Source organism: Mugil cephalus, chromosome 21, assembly GCF_022458985.1.
Source record: "Mugil cephalus isolate CIBA_MC_2020 chromosome 21, CIBA_Mcephalus_1.1, whole genome shotgun sequence".
Lineage (NCBI taxonomy): Eukaryota > Metazoa > Chordata > Actinopteri > Mugiliformes > Mugilidae > Mugil > Mugil cephalus.
The window spans coordinates 2,597,210-2,621,664 of NC_061790.1; the positions used below are offsets into that span (position 1 = coordinate 2,597,210).

A 24,455-nucleotide genomic window follows, 5' to 3' on the forward strand; every position below is an offset into this window, starting at 1 on the left:
CGTTATGGGTTACAATAAATTGTGACTGGAATTATGTAAATCATTATTTACGGGATTCTTGTTACATGTTAATGCTAATGCTAACCGCTAGCTAACACAACATTAGTTGTATGTTTCAGGGGTGTCCAAACAGAAGTTGCATTTACTACGTTCCCCTCCACAGTGGTTCCACTTACTTCTTGTAATATCTTTGTTGAAGAGGCTTCACTTGATAAAACAGACCAGACTTCGTCCCCTCTGTGTCCTTTGGTCAAATCGTCCATCCAGTGAGTGTGTAGAGGTCGGTGAGTATAGTCCCATCTGTCAGAGTAGAACACTCATGGTCTCAGTGAGTGAGTCTATTAGTACATTTTATAAAATATGCATTTCCCTCGTCCATTCTTGCCAAAACAGTCCATTGAAATATGCTAACCACAGTTTACAGACTATAGTGCCTCCAGTTAAGCCCCGCCCCTCAAAAAACATCACATTGTTTACAAACGTTGAAGCGGTCTGTTACACTCAAAAAAAAAAAAAAATAGAACAGAAGAAAACAGGGGCAGATGTAAAACATACACTGTGTTGAAGAGGCACTGGATTATTTACATAATATTATCATATACTGTACATTTTTATACGATATTGCAACTTATATTGAAATTTTTAAATACCACAACGGCTGCCATCAAGGAGTGTCATCACTATGGGGTGGGGGGTTCTGGTCTGGTCTATGTGGTAACATGTCTAAATAACATCCACACAAATATAAACCATTTCCAAACGTTTCCCAGCAGAACAGTTAATTGTCACATGATGATCAAAGACAGTAATAGATTTTTATTCATATTTAGGTGGTCACAAGTAATTGATATAGAAATGATTATATAATAAACTTAGATCCTGCAAAATCCTAAAATAATTATACACAATACATAATTATATATATAAATTAAAAATACACACACAAACAATAAATAAAATAAAATAAAATAAAATATAACATAATGCATAAGAGCGTTTAATCCAGCTGCACACTGCTTACAGTTCTCCCCCCTCCGCCGCCGTCACCCTTCATCCCTCCCCCTCGCATCATCATCATCATCATAACACGGAAGCAGTCCTCTGATAGTGGGGGGGCAGGAGAGTCTCACAGCTCCAGCTCCGGCTCCAGATCCAGGGGTAGGCTACCCGGGTGAAATAACGACAAACAGAGAGGTTTTCTAAGAGGGGGGGCAGAAGCGGGAGCTCAGATCCGAAGACAGACACCTAGACGCGGACACGAGGCGAGCATCATGGCGCTGATCCCCTCGCAGGTTCTCCGGGTCGCCATCCTGCTGTCCTACTTCTCCATCCTGTGCCACTACAAAGCCCTGGACATGCCGGCGCACCAGACCTACGGAGGCAGCTGGAAGTTCCTCACCTTCATAGACCTGGTGAGCTTTCATTGTGTTTCATTTATTTGTGTTTAACAGCTGGTACAGTCAGATAACCCCGTCTGTCTCCCTGCAGCTCTTCCGGGTCCATGCCCTCGTCGTTAGGAGGCGTTATTCAACGTTAAGGGGGTTAAATAGGTACTAAAACTGCACCGGGTTTGGCTAAATCTGAGTCTGGTCCCGGTTTTAGGGGCTCTGGGTGCTGCTGGTTGAACCGGAACCGGTGTTGTGCTACATAAAGACCTCCTAGTCTCAGGCTGCAGGGAGCGCGCCGCGCGTTCACAGTGGGCTGCAAAAGCTCCAGGTGGATAATAGGGATGATAGCGATACCGCTAATTTTCCTTCCGAGCCGATACCAAGGCTAATATCTAGGAATGTGAGGATACACTCACGATTCGATACGATTTCAGATACTGGGTTAACGATGCGATTTTCTCACGGTTTTATTTATTTATTTATTTTAACAGAATTAGCTTTGAGACAAATTATGACTGAAAATTATTCCTGTAATCACTTCTTATATATATATATTTATTTATATATATATATATACACATGTTGTTTTACTGTTGTTTTATTGAAACTGTTCTTTCTTTTGCTTTTGTGAGCTGGTTTGGGTCCCTCTCCCTTAAAAACAAAAACAGGCTGCAGCACATAGTTAAGGTGTGTGGCAAAATTGCCCACATCCCTCTGACTGGGTTAAACTCTTTATATGAGACACGGACCCTTAATAGGGCACAGTCAGTCCTGGTCGACCCAAGTCACCCCCTGAACAGCTGCTTCATGTTGTTGCCGTCCGGTCGCAGATTTGTCAAGACAAACAGGCATTGTTGCGTCTTCTCGTTTGTATATTTGTATTTGTTTTTTTTCACTTGTATATGTGTCGATGATGTTTTCACCTGCTGTTGCACAAAAGATTGCCCCTCTGGGATAATAAAGATTCCTTGAACTTGAAGGGATTTCTAGTTTCTTATATAGACAAAACTCGGAGTAAGAAAGTGTCCTCATCAGTTAGACAACAACAAATACAGAAATGCAATGCGAACACCCACAATACAGACAAACACAGGTTTGATTCCACCGGCTTTGGGAAACCAATTGGTAACGTCAGGAGGGTTTATCCATCAATATATACGATCAGCGGTCAAATTGATTAGTATTATTAGAGTAATAGATTGATTTCACCATATAAACATTTAGTGAGCCAGTTGAGCTAAAGCAGAGCTTATGTTTTTTAATCTAGATATTTGTAGATGGATGGGGTTCCGTGGCCTTTATATCAGGGCTCTTCACTTCGAATAGCTTCTGTCTTCTGTCTATGAGTTGAGAGGGGCCTAAATCAGTATTATGGATTCTAAATTGGATTAAGGACTTAACGCACTTTATTGACCAACAACAACATTTGGAAGAGGGCTCGACCACACAAGGCCAACATTCATCCCAAACAAAGCTCACATACATTCATTCACAAGGAGGCCTTTCTATTGGAAACCGATACACAAACACAGCCAGGCAACGCTAATGCCAGGGTGAAGCCACCACAGAATGGGTTTAAGACAAATGTTTAGCCAAAGGTTGTCTTCTTTCAGGAGAATGCTACTGTGTGGGTATAAACTAGATGTTTAATAGTTGATGGAATGTTACCCCCTTGCTCTATCATACGTTCTGTTCGACTTGTGGTTAGAAAACAGTCTCAATCTCAAGATTGTACACACACACACACACACACACACACACACACACACACACACACACACACATATATATATTATTATTATTATTTCGACAACATTTTACGTGTAGTTTAAAGACAGTTCTCAGATGTCTGTTTGCAGTCGGACTTTAGCCATCAGGGGATCCGAGATGGTTCCCTGAGGAATGCCTTTGAGTATCCATGATAAAAACCTCAAATGCACAAAAACAGAACACTTTATCTCTTCCTATTAAATTGTACCTGAATTTTTTTGCAGGACTGAAACCAGCAATTTATAGAACAAACAAACTAGTAGGACTAGGATCTCGCTAGTTATTTCCTGATTTGATTTTATTCCAGTACAAGATAAGGTCCCAATTCAGTTTGATTTAGTATCATGTGATTTAGAGATATTTCAGAGTTGAAACTGTTCTACTGAAAACTAAAACTAATGTTGTCATTGGCTCCAGAGGTTTGTTGTATTTTCCAGCTTTTAGGTCTGACTGTGCTCTCAGAGTTGCAGCTTCCGTTATTCAGATATCTTGACTAATACGTTGCTTGGTCTCACAAGATTTGGTCGACCGAAACCAGTTTCTCAGGGCTATAAGAGAGATCTTTAACGAGATGCGGGAAATGTATCTAAAATCCCTCCGAGGATTTTATGAATCGATATCCTTCAAATCAAAATCTACAGATTTGTTTATTTATTTATTTATTTATTGTAAAAACCCAGCCCTGACTGTTCCTGCTATCACATCGGGGCAATGTTAAAAGTTTTGTGTCATTCTAAAGCTCACTCAGCTGCAGTTTATTTCCTTCAGCGTCTGTGGTTGTACATTTGTTAAGCTGCGGTTCAGCCGCTAACCGTATCCCTGTGAACTTAGACTAAAACGACACGTAGAAATGTGCCAAACATTGTGAATAATGGTGTTGCAGGTCCACTTATAAATGTTCAGTAAGGGGCCACGGAGCTTAGTTTAGCTGTTCTATTTTACTTATATGCTACTTTTGCAATAATAAGACTTGAGTGATGATGCATCTAATAGAATGTTAGTAATGGTCCTGAAAAGCTAATAAACATAGCCTCGTTAGCGGTTGAGGCCCTTTTTTTTATTTTTGTTTAAATAAATAAAGAATTCTCTCTCAGAGAACATGTGTTAGCCTGAGAAATAGCTGTGTCATATTTTCCACATTAGAGCTCTCCTCCTGGTTAACTGTGCTGTTAAAGACCTGCACACACCAGCAGTAAGCCAGGAAACACACAGCGCTGCAACATCTGGCTCCTCATCATACATGCATATGTGTGTGTGGTCTTGTTTTTATTAAGTTGTGGGGGCCAATTTTTTCGTGGAATGGTTGAGGTTCTGGGGCCATTTTGGCGTTTTTGAGGCTTAAAAACTACCAAGACTTGGTTTTAGTGTGAAGGGTGGGGTTCGAGAAGGGTGCTAGGGATTGCATTATCAATCAATGTCGATAGAAAGTCCTCACAGAACTAGAAACATGTGTTTGTGTTTGAGCCAGTTTCTCATGAGAAACGAAAACCTGGAAATGGAGACGCTGCATTTAGATTCATTTGGCATGTTGTGCGTGTTGCTACTGCTCAGAGCCTCTGTGCTAGCTGAGCTCTCATGGAAAGCCATTGTTAGCGTAGCTGGGTGGCTAGTTTTGACCCGGTAGGGTCCTTGGGTCGCATTAGCTAGCGTAAAAGCCAGGTGTGAGTGCAATGAGATGGTATTTCAGAGATCCAATCACATCTGACCTCATTTCTTTGGTACTGTGAACACACAGTGAGTCCTGAGTCCCTTTTTTCATTCATTCATTCAGAAAAACACACACACCGCTATAGTAAATGAAAAGGATAAAGCAGTATAAGTGGTGTTTGTTCATTAGGGTTAGAGTTAATAATAAATACATCTAAACAGGAAATAACCAATAAAAGTATTCTATGGTTAATTATTGATTTACTGCACTACCAGAGATTAACAGTGCGTATGGAAACTTCCAGAGTTGGAGTTATAATCTGAGGTTTGTTCAGGTCCGACTAACATTGGGGCCATAATGACTAAATTAATGCGTGAAGTAGCTGCACAATTAATCTAATTTTAACCGTGATCATGATTTTGGCTGCCACGATTAAAAGAACCTGATCATCTGTGATATTTACATTTAAAATGCTCTGCTGCATATCTGGTCAAGCACTTTTTCCACCAGTAATCAGCCAACCACCAGGGGGCGAACGCATAGTTAAGGCTTCATAAAGCTGCCTGGCTTTTCTTTATATTATTAAGGATTTATCCTTATTTAAAGGTTTGCACTGAAAGCTGATGCTCATGATTGTCATTTGGCCATAATGGTGCAGCCCTAACGTGAAGCCAAAGACCTGATGAACACACATAAACAGCGCTGTTCTTGGACATCGCAGACGATATGCTAATGGCCCAAAGTTATGTTGGTGTGTATTTGATGAGATGTGGTCTCTGCTGATCGTAGGAACCTAAAGCTGACGGATGTTAACACCAGGTCTAAACGAGGCTGGACTTCTGCATCCTTCTCTGGGAAAACAAGGTCACATCCATCACTGGGAACATATTGATGGGAGTGTTTTATTACACAAAGACGTGGAGCGATTTGAAGTTCATGGTGGAAGTGAAGTATTTTTGGTTGCCGGAAGGCCGGTGTGTCCTGCTGGTGGATGGGTTTAGTTCATGTTTGCCTTTTAGGAAAGTGAGTTCTCCTGTACATTACTGCATCATTAATAAAACATCCCAACAGATTTGTCTGTCAGACCACTCTTTGAATTATATTTCTGCTCGATTGGCCACAATAATCATCAGTCAATGTTGGTATTTATTTATTTTTTTCCCACTTCTTAGCTTCTCAGGGTCATCACATGTCATCATGACACAGCAGCAGGTGGAGTACAGTAGACTAAGACTGTGTTGATGGGTCACAGTAGCTCAGCTGCACCTAAAAAAACTCCTGAAAACCGCTAGGAAAAAGAAAAATGTGTGTAAGATACTTAGTTATACATAGGAAAGACGATAACATGAATGGAAAAGCGTTGAGCTGAATAAGATGGAGTTGTACCTTCGACTGTTTTCAATGTCACATTAACAGAAGCTGCTGCTTTTTAAAACAAGGTTGCCTTTTAACATGGCCAGTGAAGTGCACGATGTATCAAGCCATTCGAGGGCTTTGAAGGCCGTTCCAGTTTGAGGATGCTGTTGCTAGGCGACGCGCGGTAAAAGAAAAAATGAAGATGTGAGTGATTGTGTGGTCATAGGACCTCAATGTTAAAGAAAGGAAGAGGATTCAGACTGATCTGCATATTTAACTTCTTTATTTAGATATATGCCATTTCCTGCATCTTCTTCTTAGTCAACGAGATCATTGACGTGTGATAATAATAATAATGCACTGGTTTTATACAGTGCTTCATCATAGACATTTAAAGACGTTCAAGTTTATTTATTTAAGCAGAGACAACGTCCATCAATGAACATTCCTTTCAAGAAAAGAAGAAAAACGAAACGTCGATGCACCCAGTTCAAGCCAAGGCCTGATTTACATCCCTACTCTCCCTTCCAGATGTTAATACAGTGAACAGAAAACTATGCAACAACCGTATGAAATACAATAAAAGACATCATCACCTTAGAGGCATCTCCAGTTTCATGTGAAGTCAGTACAGCTGTAGATCTGAAGACTAAAAGTAAAGACGTTAACGCAGGTTAAACATTTGAACAAACATTTCAATAATCACTAAGCATCTATGGTTTAAGTGTTTGTTTCTCCAGGTCATGGTGATCCAAAAGGTGTTTGGAGAAAGGGAACTGGACTGGTAGAAATGTCTTAAAGAGATTTAATCTGCCATCAGTTTACAAAACAGCCTTGCCTTTTGGGTATGGAATAAATTTTGTTGATGATTTGTGGTAAATTAATGCAAATTAGGGAACTGGTTGTCCAGCTTTCTGTTCCTATCCCATCTACAGCACTGAAATTCACTCAGTCATGCATGAAACTATATATTAGTCCTCTTTGCCTCCTGTCTTTCCTTCTTCTTCCTCTTCTTTCTGTCTTCTCGTCCGTTTGGAGTGTTGAGCTGTATCGTTTCCATCTCTCTGCAGGTGATCCAGGCCGTGTTTTTCGGGCTGTGCGTCCTCATCGACGTGTCCAGTCTGCTGACGAAGGGCGGCGACAGCAGGGAGCAGGAGCGCCAGCTGAGGAAGCTGATCGGCCTGAGGGACTGGATGATGGCCGTCCTGGCCTTCCCCGTCGGAGCGGTGAGGGGGGGGCAGGATTTACTGTGTGATCAACTCTTTGTCAGCTCTTCTGTTGCCTTCGCTCGCTCTTATACCTGAAAGAAAACCACTAATCTTGGAGATTTTTTTCTGTCAGTGGTTGTTTATAAAAGCAACCGTAAAGGATATTGATGCATTAGAGTGTTTGCCCTAGGGTTACGGCTTTACAGGGGCGGTGGCATGACATGCCGCTGTGTGCATAAGATAAATAACATAAGGCTGTTTGGTTTGTTTAATCAACGAAGAAGGTTTAGACTTGTTCTACAGGAAATGTAACCTTAAATGACTTCTGTTGTGATCTCCACAGAAAGTAAAATTAACTGTCAATTTGGGGGACGCCCACTTAATGTAAAGACTGGGGAAACGCTGCATTATTTCAGGGTTGTGTGCTTAAGGCTTTCTAATACAGGGTTTAGGCTTCTGCGTCAGTTTCAGATTGTTTCGATAAAGATGTCGTAAACTGAGGAGGTTCAGAGACAAACATTTGTACGACTCGTCTTCGGTGAAATTTCGGCGAAAGTTTCAGTCGCTGTTGTTGAAACAAAAATGAACAAAAACAAAAAGACGCAGTGCCATCTAGTGTTTGGGTGGAGCAAGCCACTATAAATAGCTGGCACCGCTGCAGACGACATGTAGACGACATGTAGACGACATGTAGACGTACTCCGTCTGTGTCCAGCTGGACTTTAAGATACTGTTGGACAAAGAGTGAAAAAATTGGGAATTGGAAACAAGTCCAGTTTTCTGTTGGACAACAATGCTGATATTTTAAATACTACCGTATTAGCATGCTAGCATTGGTTATCTTCTCATGAATTATGGATTTTTGCTAAAAGATGCCAGAGGTTCAGCTTCTGGAGACCAAAGATTCTCATGACTTTTGTTTTCCGTTGAATAAAGAGCCTTATGCCTTATTACTAATGTAGCTTTTCTTTTGCACATATTAGCCCCAATTACTTTATCAATTAAATAAAAACGAAAACATATCTGGATGCAGCCTTCAGCTGTACATATCAGTAGAATCTCGCTGTGAATGAGGAGGAAACCGTGCGGATTCCTCGTCTGTTGCTCCAGACGTTGACCTCCGCCTGATCCTCGGGCCGTCCTCACATCGCACACATGCGTACCCGCTCTTTTATTCGAATTGGCTCGGTGCCCTGCAGCTGCCACGCCGGAGAGCGTCCTGCGATCGCATGCACATGAATATGCGCTCTATACGCCTGCAGAAACTAATCAGACACAGTTGATCTCCAACTGCCTGGAGCCTCAACCCGAGCGGCGGTCAGGTTGCTTGCAGTATGTGAGGCAACGAAACATATCCCCTCCTCTCTCTCGGCCTATAGAAGCCGTCTGCTGGCATGATGCCGCGTGTGTGAGCTGGGCACACAGTTCAGTTTACACACAGTACAATAGATATGATTATCACCACGGCTAACGGCTGAAACCCAGCCTGACTGATGTGGGGGGGGGGGGCGGCGACGGTTGTGTTTGCCTGCAGACAGTATGCATGCAGCCATACATGCAAGAGTGTGCAGGTGCATGCGTTAGAGGCCAAACACGTGGGAGTTTCCGTATGAATGTACGTGTCAGGCAGGATTAAAGTGTCTTTTCTGTGTATTTGTGTGTTTGAAACAGCCTGTTTGAAAGTAGAGAACACACCGGTCAGGATACACTAGTCGGGAGGTGGGGGTTGGTTCAGATCCCTCCAACTGGAACCCAGATGACGGGCAGGTAATTCCACCCCCGTCCTGCGGAACGTGCCCTGGCCTCGATCCAAAGCGCTGGAGATACTTCAGCAAGTGTTTGTTAACTTATGGTGCGTTCAGGACTCGTACGACACAATGCGAGGGGAAGGGGGGGGTAAACCATCTGGACGTTCTGGGTGTGCAGACGATATCCAGCTGTCTGCCTCCGATGGAGTAGTCAGACTATCAGAATGAGTCTGGTAACACTCCATTTAGATTTTATTATGAGGCGTGTTTCAGCTGATAAAGAGAAAGAAATACCTTTGCACTCAACTCCAGATGCCAGGTACGACCACTGTTACGCTTCTGACCCCGCCCCCAAATGATCTGATTGGATCAGCAGAGTAGAATCCGTTCCCAATGGAGGGAGTCCAGAACAACTTTCCCCAACGTGAAAATGTGTGGGTTCGTGGTCTGGTTTCAACGCTGCTACGACTCGGCACAAATTGTAAATTCTGGCAAGATATTTTCATTCAATGTCAACGTTGAGCATCCTAACAGGATAAAGCGCTAACATTTTAAGCTAAATATTTGAATGTAACTAGCTTGGAAGATGCACTTTCCTGCCCACAAATCTTTTCCATGGAAAGTTGGTAGGATGGTTCCATGACTTCATGCCAACTTTACGGAGTCTTTATGTGGTGATGGACAGAAGATTAACAGCGATATAGTCACATGAGAGACGTAGAGTTGAATCTGTTTGCAATAAAATGTCTGTGATAGGAGGCTTGAGGACTGTCCTATTGAATGGCGAGGTTTGTTCTTCTCTACTTCCCATCAGTATTTTAGTAGAGAAGAAGCTACTTGGATTAAATGTCTTCAAGAAATTCTACCTGTTGGCTTTTGACAAAAATGCTAATATTTTAAACATTAGCGTATTAGCATGCTAACATTGGCTATCTTCTCATGAATTAGGGATTTTAGCTTAAAGATGCCAGAAGTTCAGCTTCTGGAGGCCATAACTGTGATTCTGGCGACTTAGTGTTAGATTTGTGCTCGTTTGCTGCTACTGTGTGGTGGCAAAACACATTTGGCTGCATTTTTAAAATCAAATAATAATTCGCCCGCGGTGACAGCAACAAATATTAGACGAATATAAAGGCAATTTGTGGAGACCCTAATGCCGTAGCCTGATGTCCACCTCCCAAGAAATGTAACTATGTGCTGTGATTGGTCCTCTCGGTCGTAGCGTGTTTCCTCTTTCCAGCTGCTTCTCCGTCTCCACAGTTTCCGAGTCGATTGTTTTGGATCAATAAAGATGGGACACATCGAGGTTAAAGGTTAACTGAGGAGGTTCAGAGATGCAAACATCATCTTCTGTGGAATTTTGGCAAAAGTTTCAGTCGCCGTAGTTGAAGGTGAAGCAGGAAGTAGATACAAAATTAACCTGACTGACAAAAAAAAGACACACAACATCAACTAGTGTTTGTTACATTGTCGTAGGCTACATACGTGTCGAGGTCCCGCAGTAAAATGAGTCTGTCAGGAGACGCCTGATATCAAGGCTGATGTGCAACATTTTTATTCCAGAGTTTTTTCTGTCAGTGCTTCTCTGTCCTGGTTGGTAACTCAGAGTTTTCTTTCCTCTCTCCTTCTCTTTCTCCAGTTTGTGGTGTTTACATTCTGGAGTCTCTACCTGTACGACAGAGAACTGGTCTACCCCAGACTACTGGACAACTTCATCCCTCAGTGGCTCAACCACGGCATGGTGAGTTGGATTTTCTCGAGGGGGCAAAACGTGTAAAGTGGACTTATGCATCACAACGATTCAGTCAGGAAAGAAGATTTTATTTGACAGCGAGGATATGATTTGCTGCTTGAGATCGTGGCAAAAGCAAAATGTGATTGGTCGAACGGTAAACTCCCACAATCAGCTGATTACAGACAGACAGCGGTAGATATTAATACGTTTATAACCGTCATCGACACTAAAGTGAAGATAACTTGTTCTTGTCTATAAAACCGTCTGGCTGAACTCCAACAGACAACATTCACGTATCCACTACGTTTGACACTGCAGGGTGCAATACTGCCCCCTGAAGGGCGAAACCATTTACTGCTGTTGCACTTCAGACTCTGCTTGCTTTTCAAAGAGCCTCTGCTGCTTTAAACACCTCCAAGCCTCCCAACGGCTTCAAAGATTTGAAATGTCTGCACGTTTTTTTTGTTTTTTTTTACCCTTTACATGCAGCTTTAACAGACTGGGTCACCAACTCGTATATTCCTCTCTGCCACGGCTCAAGCTCACCCCTAATGGGAGGCTGGAGGATATTTCCATGGAGAGGAACCCCTCCACCAGGGAAACCTCACCCAGGCTGCTTTGAATTAAGTGGCACTTAAGTGATTTATCGATTGCGGATCTTCATATTAGAGTTCTGCATGGCCGGGTATGTAAACATTGTCCTTCTTGGATCATTACTCATGTCAGCGGATCACAAGCGCCACAAAGTGCTCGATAAATCTTATCTTGCAGCCGACGGCGGTGAAACCTCTGAATTTGAATAGTGGCGGGCCGGGCTTTGATTTGCCATCTAGAGGAAGCAGGTTTTATCTAATGTTTAGACAACGAGCCACAGATCTGCGCGGCGCGCCTCCCTGCCTGATAATTCTGACAGCTGTGTTTGAATCGCGTGAGATAGTCGGAAGATTTTTTTTTTCCAGCGCCCCGTCTGCAACATGCAAAACCCTCCTCATGAAACTTCCTCTTGCCAGGGTGAGATCCACACAGAGCAGCATGAGGCAGGGGGAAGGATGGATTTAGGGATGGATGGAGGTATGGATGATGGGATGGAGGGAGGGAGGGGGGATGGATGAAGGGAGGGAGGGAGGGAGGGCGCTTGTTTCGGTCCAGAGAGACAAAGGCGGCATGTGTGTCCGTTTCTTGGTGTCTCTTCTCATTCTCCAGGAGGTGATGTAATAGAGTGGTTGCTATGGCGCCGTCGCCAAGCACCAAAACAACCGCAGCAGCACCAACAAAAAAAGGAAAACGTGAGGAGATCAGTGCGTGTGTGTGTGTGTGTGGTGTGGTGTGTGTGTGTGTGTGTGTGTGTGTGTGTGTGTGTGGGGAGGGAGGGAGGGAGGGAGGAAGGGAGGGAGGGTGAGTCCAGCCTGGTTGTAAATATTTTGTAGTATTCCATGGTATCGCTGCTGTTTGTTTATCTTCGGTTCCACGGCAACCACGACGGCGTTCCCATCGGAGGAGGAGGAGGAGGAGGAGGAGGAGGAGGAGGAGGAGGAGGGAGGGGTCGTTTTTTTTTTGTTTTGTTTTTTTATTAAAGTGTCCAAAGCTTGTAGATCAAACTGAAACAAGAGAGAACATCAGCTGTTATAATCCAATCCAGCTCGGCTCGTTGCCACGGCGCTGCACCTGTAGCCGGTTGCTACGGGCGACGGAAAGCTAGCGGTTAGCACGTGCCTTACACTGTAACCGTCACTTCCCAGGTGACCACAGGTTGTGCAGGTTGGTCGGCTTCTGTAACCGTGGTAACCTGCCAATCGAGTTTTGCCCGCCGCATTGCATTGTGGGATATGCATGCACGGAAGTAGTATGCACTGTTCACTATGTGTTTTAACATTTTGACAGATGCAAAAATGGCCACTGCTTGACTTTGGATGACGCCAGTTGACAAATATCAGTTTACTCCTTTAAATTAAATTCTAGTAAACGAATAAAAGACATGTAGACGAAGAAAGAGTCTTCATCTCGTCTGTAATATGACATGCTGCATATGCTCTCACTGCCGTGGGGGGCCACGCTCCACGTGGTAAAAACATGGTGAAATGTGGTTTATCAGATCAATTTAAGGTCAATTAGCTCAACAATGATCCATATGAACTAGTCTGGATTTGGAAAAGTGGATTAGCCTCAGTTTCAGTTACTTTAAGTTAGTTTTAGTTTATTTCACTTATGATAAATGTAGCTAAATAAAAGATGCTAACGCTAACATACAACACTGTAGCGTTAAAAGGATGAAGTCCAGTTAAAGTTGGAACTGAAATAGTTACTGTCGGCAAAAACAACACCATCCACAAACGTATCTGACCCTCCAGGACGTCACTTAAGAAGTAACTTCAAGTTTAACTTCATCAATGAATATTACAGCATAAATTAATATTACCTGACACTAAATGAACCACAAACCCAGGTTTCTGTGTCTGGATTCCAGTTGTTTCCTCTAATGCAGATGCTATTAAATCCTATGATTCAAACTAATGCTGCTAATCTCCATGATCAGCTGTCACTTTTGGCCGTAACCATGGAGACCTGAGCTGGATGTGACGTCACGTTCATCCCGTCTATAGTCACTTCATTCTGTTCTGTTTTCATCAGGCTGTGATACTACGAGTAATTTCAGCTTCGTTTTAAGTCATTTTTTTTTTTGTGAATATATATTAGATGAATGATTTCATTTAATCATTTAATATATGCACCAATCGTGTGTTTGCTGAAAGACACTAAACACGTCTAATCTGAGCTGCAGCGCTGAGGAGTGTTGTGACCTCTCCTACTGCTTTTCTTCCTTTTTCTCTTGCTTTCCCCATTAGAAATTACACGATTCAGGGGTGGGGTCCTGCTGTTACTAAGAGAGCAATCAAAACAAAATACACAGATTTTCTATTTTTTTTTTTTAGTTTTATTTAGTTTTATCCTCAAGTGAGCTTTTGTCCTACTTCCACGTTAGCTCAGCCTCTTCTGAGCGACCGCTAACACAAAGCAAAGTCCTCGCCGGGCTAGAAAAACCTGCAGCAGGTCTAATGGTGTGTGTGTGTGTGTGGGTGTGTGTGTACTTTCTGTTACCCTTGCAGTTCAAAAAGGCAAAGACGCACACACACACACACACACACACACACACACACACACACAGCATGGGTTCTCCTAGCAACAGAGGATTATAGTCTCACACTGGGTCTGACGCCATTGACCTGTGACACACACACACACACACACACACAGTCTTGTCTCTGGTTGTTAATGCTCCGCTGGCCACTGGGATCAGCTGTTTGTTCACATCTGGTGAATCATTGTCAGCTTTGGGAACATTCACACTCACACATTCGCACTTACAGACGAACCCGGGATCAGCGTCGATGCTTAACCTTCCTCTCTGGTGTCCTCAGCCTGCGTTTGTTATCGCTCTTTTTCTTTTTTTCTTTTTGTAACATCTCCCGTTATTTTTACCTCCGAGGTGTTCGGTGACGTGTTCCCAGACAGAAGCAGCTGAGTGATGATTGTCGATCTTCCAGAGAGCACGTAGTAAACAATCAGGATACTTTATTAATCCTTACAGATAAATACTTTTGTTGCTTTTGCTCCAATAAATGACAGAGTCAAATACAAATAGGATATATGTATGTATGTGTATATAAAGAATAAAAATTAAGATGTAAGATGCCGAATAGTGATCACAGTATAACAGAGGTAAATAGTTACAAATAAATTCTAAAGTTATGTTATGTTATGTGATCAATTTATGGGTTTTAGTTTTTTTTTTCCAAGCAAACATGTGTTATTACAGGGCTGGATGGTATGACCAAAGATTTATAAATGAGTATTTTTCAAAATTCTGACAGTATATTACGGTATTTTTGTTTTTCATGCATAATCACGTGTTCACAACATTTTCTACTGGTTGAGAGGAATTAATGCAGTAGATTGACTAAGGATGGACTGTTTTACTGTCATGATGAGTAAATATTGGAGAATAATCCCACACTAGTAGTAAAACAGGATACATGACCCCGTGTTAGCACCTGCTCATGTGGAAATTTACATCTCGGAGATAAAAAAAATAAAAAAAAATTAAATGTTATCAAGATGAAATGAAGAAACGGGGACAATTATGGTTGCATTTATTTTGACATATTTATTCATATTTAAACATATTCAAACTGCTGTGTCTGTGATGTCAGTTACCAGCTACCGTAATAACTATAGTCTGCGCGCAACATTTTGCTTTTCTCATTCATAAAAAGCTAAAAGTGGGGACACGGGGCATCCAAAAACAAAACCCCCAAACAACTGTCATTTTTCCATCTTCACCACGTCTACACTGACGTGCTACATTAAAAATGGTTCGGTCTGAAACAGTGTCTCGCGGCGCATCGTTTCCTAATGAATCAAACACACCGGTGTCCCCCTATTAAATATTCATATCATACCGGAAAAAGATACCGGTGTTACGGTATACGACCCACCTCCACATTATCGCTATTGCACTTTTTTATGATCCAGAAAAAAGAAATACCTCAACAAACTCGTCTCCATGTTGCTCAGATAAGATAAGACTTTATTGATCCCCCGTTTGGGAAATTCAAATGCTACAGCAGCACAAGTCAAGAAAACCAGTGACCAAGACAAATGAAATAGGACAGAGAGAACAGACGACAAAAAAAACACTATACAAGAACAAAGTTGTTCATAACGCTGCATCTATCAGTGTATGGTTACACAGAGTGGTGTGCATCACCGCACAAAGCTCCGCCCCCAGTCGATCAGATTTCCACAGCAGATATTTGCAGGAACATAATCAAAATCCCAACTTCTTGACTTTTCAGTCGGTGCCAGACATTACATCCACAAAGCTGCAGCAAACTTTCACAGTAAAAGCTCATATTTTCCAACATATTCTCTAACTTCAGTTAGCTTGCACGTATTAGCCACATATAGCTCCGAAATTTTGATTGACACCTCACTGTTTACCTTGTCTACGGCCGGTCTGGTCCTATCATTAGAAAAAAAAAATGTAAAATGCAAATGTTTTCTGTAGTATTATTGTCAAATTTGAATTTTCTGTAGTTTTGTTTTCCCGTCCACAACCACCAAGCTACAGTCATTTTGAAGGCAAATATTACTGAGGAAAAAAGGAGGACGTAAAATTCTTCCTTTTCTGTGTCTTTAAACTCCGATTACTCAGTGCCAGTAGCTTTTAGACAGATTCAGAGTGGTCTCTTTTAAAAGACAGCTTTAAATTTACTTTGGCCTTTTTATGCATTTAATTCTGTATTCAGACTGAATGTGAATTGCAGTTAGGAAACACAAGTCTACATCTAATAGGCCTGTATAGATATTTGGATGAAATTAAATGAATTACTGCTGCATTGGGCTGTATTCACTGAAACAATCAAATATGCCTGAATCGCCTTCAGAATGAGAGAATAACTTCAGGAAATCCAGATATAAATGTGAAATATGTTTAAAATAAACTACGAAATCATTTGAGCAGAAGCTCCCCCTCGACCAAACACTTGGATTTACTGCAGGTTTACATGAGTCCAAAGTCAGACACAATTTAACTGAGTGTGTTCGTGATCGACGCTGGGACTGGATTGTCCTTGTGTGACATGATAAGCTCCTTATGTCAGACGACTGTTGAGGAAAAAAAAAAAAAAATGCCGACAGCAGACTTTTCATTTGATTTTTTCCGGGTTCAAGTGGAGTTCGGTTTATCGCTGTAGCTCTGCATCAGCTGCTGCACTTTGACCGGAGAACTCACTGGTGGATTCCACACCAGTTTATTTTTAATTCTGTTTGGCGTACAGATGTTTCCAGAGATGTTAAAAGTGTCTGACCCGATAGAATATTTCATTCTGACAGGAAAGTGAGGCCTTCAAAAGTTTTTTTTTTAACTTGGGTAAAGGTAACATGAAGTGGACGTGATGGTTTGTATCAAAGATTAATAAACAGGTTATTAATATCAAAGACCTGTGCACATCTGGGCTGAGGTTGAATGAAGTAGAAGAATCGATGGTAATCATCAATCCATGGTTTGTTGGAAAAGTTTGAACGTTTATTGCTTTGAAATGGAACTTATGATCTTGCGGTTTTGACAGGTGACGTCTTGACTTTGTGTTCAAATCGCTATTTGTAACCATGAGATGAGAACACCTTTGTTAGCCAACACTTAGCATTTATAAGCCATTGAGCAAAAGACTAGAATAAAAATAAAATAAAGTGAAACTTCATAGAAAATGAATTGAACGTGCATCAGCATTATATCGACTACATGAAACAACAGAAAAAAGTTTATGTGACGTGAACTTTAGTGTTTTAGTTTGGCCCAAGTCCACTAACATGGAGGGGGTGGAGCTTATGACCCATACTGCAGCCAGCCACCAGGGGGAGCTCTACTTGCTTTAGCTTCTCTGTCCTAGAGGCTAACGGTTTAGTAAGCTAGTGTAATAACAGAAATGTGCTGTAGCTTGTAGAACCAACGTACAAACATACGGCCAAAACCAACCCACCACAGGTTCAACCTGGCTCCTCTGAAAATGACATAGAAGAAGACATTTATTGCAAATTTTCAATAAAAATTAACTCATTCATTCATTCATTTTCCTTAACCACTTGTCCTCTAGAGGGTCGTGGAGGGGGCGGAGCCTGTCTCAGCCGTCAATGGGTCAATGTTTGGGGTAAAAAAGTAACCGACAGAGATAATGTGTGCACATTTACATGAGGTTCTTATTTGCACTAATATAAAGGTAAAATAATAATAATAATGATATTAACCAGGTTTGTCTCATTGAGATATAAAATCACTGAGACCTAGATTTACAGATTTTATTGTCCTTGTGTTACTGGTCCGGCTCCCTTCAGATCAGATTGGGCTGTGAATTAGAATGAACTGAACTATAATGAACTGCCTCTACGGGTGACCTGGGTGTAATCTGAGCCGGGTAAACATTAACCTTAATATCTGGCCTGGTACTTATGTAATAACCTCTTTAATCACTTCTTACATCATCGGTGGACGAATCATAAATTGAAACCACTTTTGACCACATATCCCATGAGCCTTAGCTGCAAGAACAAGCTGGAAGTCCTTTCCTTTCATATCCAACTGCTGCTGCTGTTAACGCTTTGCTCAAGAGCCTCTCAGCAGCAGCATGTAGAGGTGGAGATGAGGAATGTTGTTTAGCTAATTGTTTTCAGTTGCTTCGGAAGAATCCATCCTACGCTGCATCTTCTCTTCCCGATGCACCAATTTAAAAGCTGTTTGTCGACACTGGGAGGTGGTTGACCTCGTGAAAGCGCCCTCGGCCATGTGACTGCCTCCACCCCTGCACCGCCCCCCCGCCCCCAGCTGCGTATCCCTTGTGTCAAATGGTTTGTCCCATTTTTAGCCCCAGACCACAGGATCGAACCACCGAAGAGGGGGGATTTTCCGCGGAGGCCGAGAGCTGGCTGCCCGAGTGAAACCACAAACCTCTGTGGTGGGGGTGGGCTGGTGGTGGTGGTGGAGGGGGGGGTGAGATGGACAGAGAGCGAGAGGGATGGAGGGTAACAAAGGGAGAGACCTAGAAACTAAAATAGAGAGAGGGGGACAGCGGGAATAAAGGGAGCATTATTTACGAGCAGCGAGGCCTCTGAGGAGAGACTAAACTTAAACATGACCAGGAGGAAGGAATTCCACTGAGGCACTCTGGGTAAAAGTGCAGAGTCAGGAGGTTTGTGTGTTTGTGTGTGCGTGTGTGTGTGTACGGTATAATGATGGGAGGGAAACCTAGAATTTAAGACCCCGGGAGATGTTGTTACTCTTGTTGGTTTGCTTGGTATCTTCGGGCCGATCTTTTTCAAATCTGCCAAGAAAATCCCTAAAAAGAATTTACTGGTCGGAGTCAGACTGTGACCTTTAGAAAATACTCTCAGGGTCAGGAATGTGATGTCGCTCTGGAATCTACTTTAAACATGTTTGGGAGACTGTGCTTTAGTTAACCCTGATCTTCTGTAGTTCTTTATTTCACGCCATAAACCAAAAACACGTCCCTGTAGCGTCTGGTTTTTAACAGTGGAATCCATTAAAGAAGAAGAAGAGGAGACCGTCTGGTGTAATGTGCATGTTTGGTGACGTGGTGCTAGTTGGTCATCGTTCAACAATACCAACAATAAAATGACCAAACAGAATCCATGGAGTCCACTGAACGTTTAAAAGAAGAGAAACGTCCATGGCAGCGTTGGAGGAGCAGAATCTCCGGAGCAGAGAACACATGGCTCCTCTCTCCACCACATTAACTCTGACATGAAAGAACGATTTATTGGACTGAATCCAGTCGACTCTAGAAAAGACTTGAGGAAGCTACGGGGGACCAACCCCAGGACGTTCAACATCTGGAGCGACTGATACCGAATAGTAAACCATTGGCAACTTTGTCCAACCACCATTAAAACAGAAGAAGAAGAAGACATTTTTACACTTTTTGGTTTATGGCAGATCTAAAATAAATAACTACAAAAGATCCAACTGATATGGATCCGGTCATTTAAAAAAAAAATGCCTGGACTGACCCTGATATATTCACAGGAAGGTGTACGCCATGTCGAGCCATAGCTGATGCAACACAAGAGATTTCTATTACACACTAGGTGGTGTATACACATACTCTGATCATGCATAACATTATGACCACCCTCCTAATACCACTTCCACATCTAAAAAGTTGACCCGCCCTAACACTGAATTGTCACAGGATGGTTTAAATGCTATTTACTTCTCCTGTCAGTGGTCATAATGTTGTGGCTGTTTGGTGTTAAGACATATTTTCCAATTAGGTCGACACTGCATTCATTCATCCCTTCATTATCTGTTATTATGTACTGGTAAATCCACTAAAGGACTAATTAATTCATCTGTTGGTTCTTGTCACAGGTTTTCACTCAGACCAAAATAACTATTAATCCCAAACTCTTAGCGTCAGCCTTTCTCCTCTAACCCACCTGATAACAAACCTGAGTGGAAACACACAGAAATAAATGAAGCACGCACACACTGATCCACAGCTGTGATCCTGAGAGTGCAAATGAGGTAAGAGGTTTCAACTCTGCTGAGACAATTACGCCTCGTGTGTGTGTGTGTGTGTTTGTGTGTTTGTGTGGATATGACCACGTCTGTGTGTGAGTGCCCCCTGGTGGACGTGGAGAGGAGCTGCTCCAGCTTTGATTGAATGATTCAGTTACTGATGTTTGGTCACTTGGCAAAAAAAAAAAAAAAATGTTGGAATCAACGTGAGGATTTTATAAATGTGTGTAGACTGTCGTCAGATGATGAGAACGGCCGTCAAATAAGGCATAAGATAGAAAAAAAGCGGATGAATAATAATATCAACTAATTTATGAGCACACCTGCACTCACACACATGTATCCCTAACATGCTTCATCTCGTGGTTTTTCTGGTGCCTTCTCGTGTTTTAAAATGACGAGCTGTTGTCATACCCACTGAAATTACCAAAAAGTTAACTGAGACTTGTCCCCCAGGAAGCAGAGCTCTGGATTTGAGGACGTTTGTTATCCGAGCCAGTTACTGAAAACATTTAGGATCTAAGCTAAAAAACATCATCAAACAACAATGTAATTTAAACAGGTGACTTTCGTAATAACTATCCCCATATGAATGGAGAGATTAGCAACAGACCAAAAAAAAGAAGTGGACAACTCCTTTAAAAAGTCAAGCCAAAGCATATGGAGCTCCCCCTGGTGGCTGGAGGCTGCAGTATAGGTCATATAAGCTCCGCCTCCTTCATGAAAGTGGATGGGACTTGGGTCAAACTAAAACACTTAAGCCAAATATTATTTTTGTTGTTGTTGTTTTCTATCATTGTAGGTGAGTTAATGTCTCCTAAAATCTCCTTGTGTAGTTATCACATTACTTTATTTGTATCAGGCTGTAAACATGCGCATTTCTCCTGTAAAGTTGAACATTGTAACATTTGAGCGTTGGCCTCTAGTGGACATTGAAGGAACTGCATAAGGTTTCAGACAAAGATGTTACAGTTTGGCTAAAGTTGTTAGCATTACTGGTTGAACTGGTTGGAAAAAAAGGGAACGCAAGGTAGAGCAGCTAGTTTAGCTCGTTAGCTGCAGGACAAGCTAATGGGTGAAAGATGAAGCTCAGCGTTAAGGTGCTTTAAATGTGCAGTTCCACAAACCACCACTAGATGGCTATCTCTCAAAAACCAACTGACATCCATCCAAAAAGTGGTGAAGTCTCAATGGTTTGTTTTAATTCTAACCTAACCCCCCCTCTCTCTATCTCTGTCTCCGTCTCCAGCACACTACTGTTCTTCCCTTCATCATCATCGAGATGCGAACCACCCACCATCGGTACCCCAGCAGGTCGTGGGGTCTGGCCGCGGTCTGCTGCTTCGGAGTCGGATACATCCTCTGGTAACGAACGTTTCCCACGTCACTTCCGTTCATGGATGAATGAAGTAGTCGAGAGAGAGGTGGTGATGTTTATTTCGGTTAAATGAGACCTATGCTAGGCTGCCGTGGCTTTTATTCTCAGCTCACACTTTATTTACTCGACAAAAACGTAATCTGGTTTCCATTAATCTTCAAAAAAAGAAAGAAATCAAGGATTCCAGCTTCCTTAACGAGAATATTTTCCATTTTCTTTGCCTTTTATGACATTTATTAGAACGTTTTTGTGCAGATTAACCAAACAAGCCTCACTATTAGAGTATATCATTGTTCATATTTCCATGAATGTCAACATGTCTATTCAGCCTCCAGCCTTTTATTAAAAATATTTTATTTTTATCTTTGCTTTTAAGTCAGTAAATTCTGAAGTCCAGTTTATCTTTGCTTTGCCTGTTAAGACTCATTGCATCTGACCTTTATCAAAGTTTAAATCACACAATTACTTGTGACTAATTAGGCTAATTAACACAATTTTAGCACAGTGATTGGTGTGAACTTTAAATTTCTTATTTATTTTTTTAAATTGCATAAACCCGTTTGTGTTCCCGTCCAGGACGTGTTGGGTGCACCAGGTGACGGGGGTGTGGGTGTACCCGGTGCTGGAGCGCATCGCGCCGCTGGCTCGCGTCGTCTTCTTCAGCGTGATGACGGCGGTAATCTGCGTCTTCTACGTCCTCGGAGAAATCCTCAACAGCTACATCTGGGACCAGCCACACACAGGTACATCACACTTAGACAAATGAATGGAAATGGCCAGGGATGGGTGGAGACACTGGATACAGTAACTGTAACGGTAGCACCCAGACTGATTTGGTGCCAGTGAGGTTTTAATTAGCTTTAACTAGCTCTATTGCTGAACCTTCAAAATGTCTGAGACCAAACGTTTGTCAAAAGTTTGTTTGGACTTCACTTCCAAAAATGCAACAAGGAGGAAACACCTGAAATTAGACTCAACATCTGACCACACATAGCATTTTATTAACAGACCAGAAATGTTGACATCATTAGGGCTGGGCGATACTGGGAATTTTGGTATCGATCCGATGCCAAGTAAATAAAGTCTAGTATTGCCGATACCAGTGCCGATACCTTTAACTTGAAATGTCACGATCATTGAATAACTTTGTAATTTGCCTTTAGTTAGATGATTATGATAAAACACAGGACAAATATTTTAGACAAATACACTTGTTTGTATTAACTAATTACAATATAAACCAATTTAAATTTTAAATAATTCCCCTTTTACAGCTGTTTTGGAAGAAAATTAATTTGTGCAAAATAAAAAAAGGGAACAATGTAACAAACATCTAAATGTAACAATGTGAATAATTTGCAAGTAATTTACTGGACGTGTAGAAGAGAAACTGTAACAAAAGTATCAATCTCATCACACTAGTATCGATCCGATACCGATACTGGCCTTGGTATCGATGTTATCAGTATTTAGACATTATAGATGTCGATGACAGCAGCAGTTCTTCTCCGGGTGACTAACTCAGTGTTGTTAATGCGTAATTTACTTTGAGTAAGTAACTTATTGTTAAATTAATGCTAAATTAAAGCAAATGTCATGCGTTGGTCTTTTTGTTGTTTCATGACAGTTGCTCCCTTCATCCTGAACAACAAGGCTCAGTTAACAAAAGAAAAAGTGGAGGAAAGTCACAGGACAGAAACTGCTGAAAGTTTAAAGTTACTTCGAAATTTGTAAAGTTTAAAGTAAAATCTTGTGTCTTTGTTGGCATCTTCTCTGTGTTTTTATCATGATAATTATGATAGTTTATTTTATATTGGTTCATTTATTTCTAAGTCTTAGTCTGTATTTATATTAGTTAATATTCTGTTCAGCTTTCACGTCACAAAATGCCTTAAAAAATAAAAAGTCACCATTTTTGGACAAAGTTTGTATGTTTTCATTCTTTAAGCACCGGCACCGTTTCTAAAGTACCGGATTAAACGAGACCTGGAAGTAACACGTAGAAGCTTCTGCTGCAGCCACACAACAAACATGTTACACGTCCGTTATGTCAGAAACCAAAGCCTTTAATGGGACTGTTCGTCTCCTACCTGCCCTCTAAATATGTCTTTTATTCTCTCCCAGAAAAGGTCAAAGGTGAGTGAACTGTGTGGAACCTGAACCGGTTTCAGACGACGAGGAGTCGAGGCCCCGTCCTGCAGTCCACCGGGACGGCAGGGGAAGGAAAAGAAGGAAACAAGCGACCTCTCTGGACGAGCAGTAACTGTTGAACTGGATCAATAACAACAACAACAACAACAACAAACAATAAAACAACAAAGACAGAAAGACGGAGCATCATCATCATTAGATGTAGATCCAGAGGCTAAGCTCATCGTGTTTTTCTTTGTGCTCTGTTATCGTCATTATTCCCATTTTTTTTGCTACAAAAGGCGACGGATGACGTGTGAAGTGAACGACATCTATACACAACGTTAACGAAGTACTGTACACACTCATTACACATCTGCAGTCTGAGCTCAACTGGAATGAAATCCTTCATTAGCTACAATCGAACATTGGTGATTATTATTATTATTATCATTCATCTTCCATTCATCATGTATGGGAGAAAGTAGATGTCGGTGAATTAAAAATCAATAAAAACCTGAGTGGAAAAACACGTCCTGTCGGTGAGTGTGGTTTGAATCGATTTGGCTGATATTTTGGTTGCTGGGGTAAAAAAAAAAAATAAAAAAAAATAAATCAATATGATTTTTAATTTCTAGAGCTGAGAAAAAGCATTTTAAGATGTTTCTCCGTCTCATGAATGGAATCACGATCAGTAAAATCAGGCTTTATCAACAAAATAACATGAAAAAATGGTTGTCAATAGCAACTGTCAATCATTGTGATGTCACATCCTGTTTCTGTAGCATTAAATAACAAAAATGAAACTTGTCTAATAAGAGTTGACACTTTGACACATCAACGTTATATTAACTACTAAAAATGACAGAAAACATCCATGAAAAAAGTGTTAGTTTGCCCCAACTAACATTTATTCATTAATTTGAACAGCTTGAAACAAACAAAATAAAATTTGGGCAAAAAAAATAAACAAAGTAACAAAAGTTGTTGGCAACTCTATAAC

The 24,455-nt window shown here is 41.5% G+C and overlaps 1 protein-coding gene across 1 annotated transcript; it reads left to right on the forward strand.

Moving 5' to 3' along the window:
- Positions 1-1,067: 1,067 nt before the first annotated feature.
- Positions 1,068-23,984, forward strand: aig1 (androgen-induced 1 (H. sapiens)). Its single transcript, XM_047574257.1, has 6 exons — positions 1,068-1,412; positions 7,233-7,388; positions 10,758-10,859; positions 21,194-21,309; positions 21,899-22,065; positions 23,447-23,984. Exons 1-6 carry the CDS (start codon positions 1,272-1,274, stop codon positions 23,464-23,466), a joined length of 702 nt encoding a protein of 233 aa, XP_047430213.1. The 5' UTR covers positions 1,068-1,271; the 3' UTR covers positions 23,467-23,984.
- Positions 23,985-24,455: the final 471 nt, after the last annotated feature.

What these genes read in the sequence shown, in the direction of transcription:
- aig1 (XM_047574257.1), top strand. Translation starts at nt 1,272, where the DNA reads ATGGCGCTGATCCCCTCGCAGGTTCTCCGGGTCGCCATCCTGCTGTCC. An exon ending in TCCTCACCTTCATAGACCTG is followed by an intron (nt 1,413 to 7,232) that starts GTGAGCTTTCAT and finishes ATCTCTCTGCAG; the next exon opens with GTGATCCAGGCCGTGTTTTT. An exon ending in GGAGTCGGATACATCCTCTG is followed by an intron (nt 21,310 to 21,898) that starts GTAACGAACGTT and finishes GTTCCCGTCCAG; the next exon opens with GACGTGTTGGGTGCACCAGG.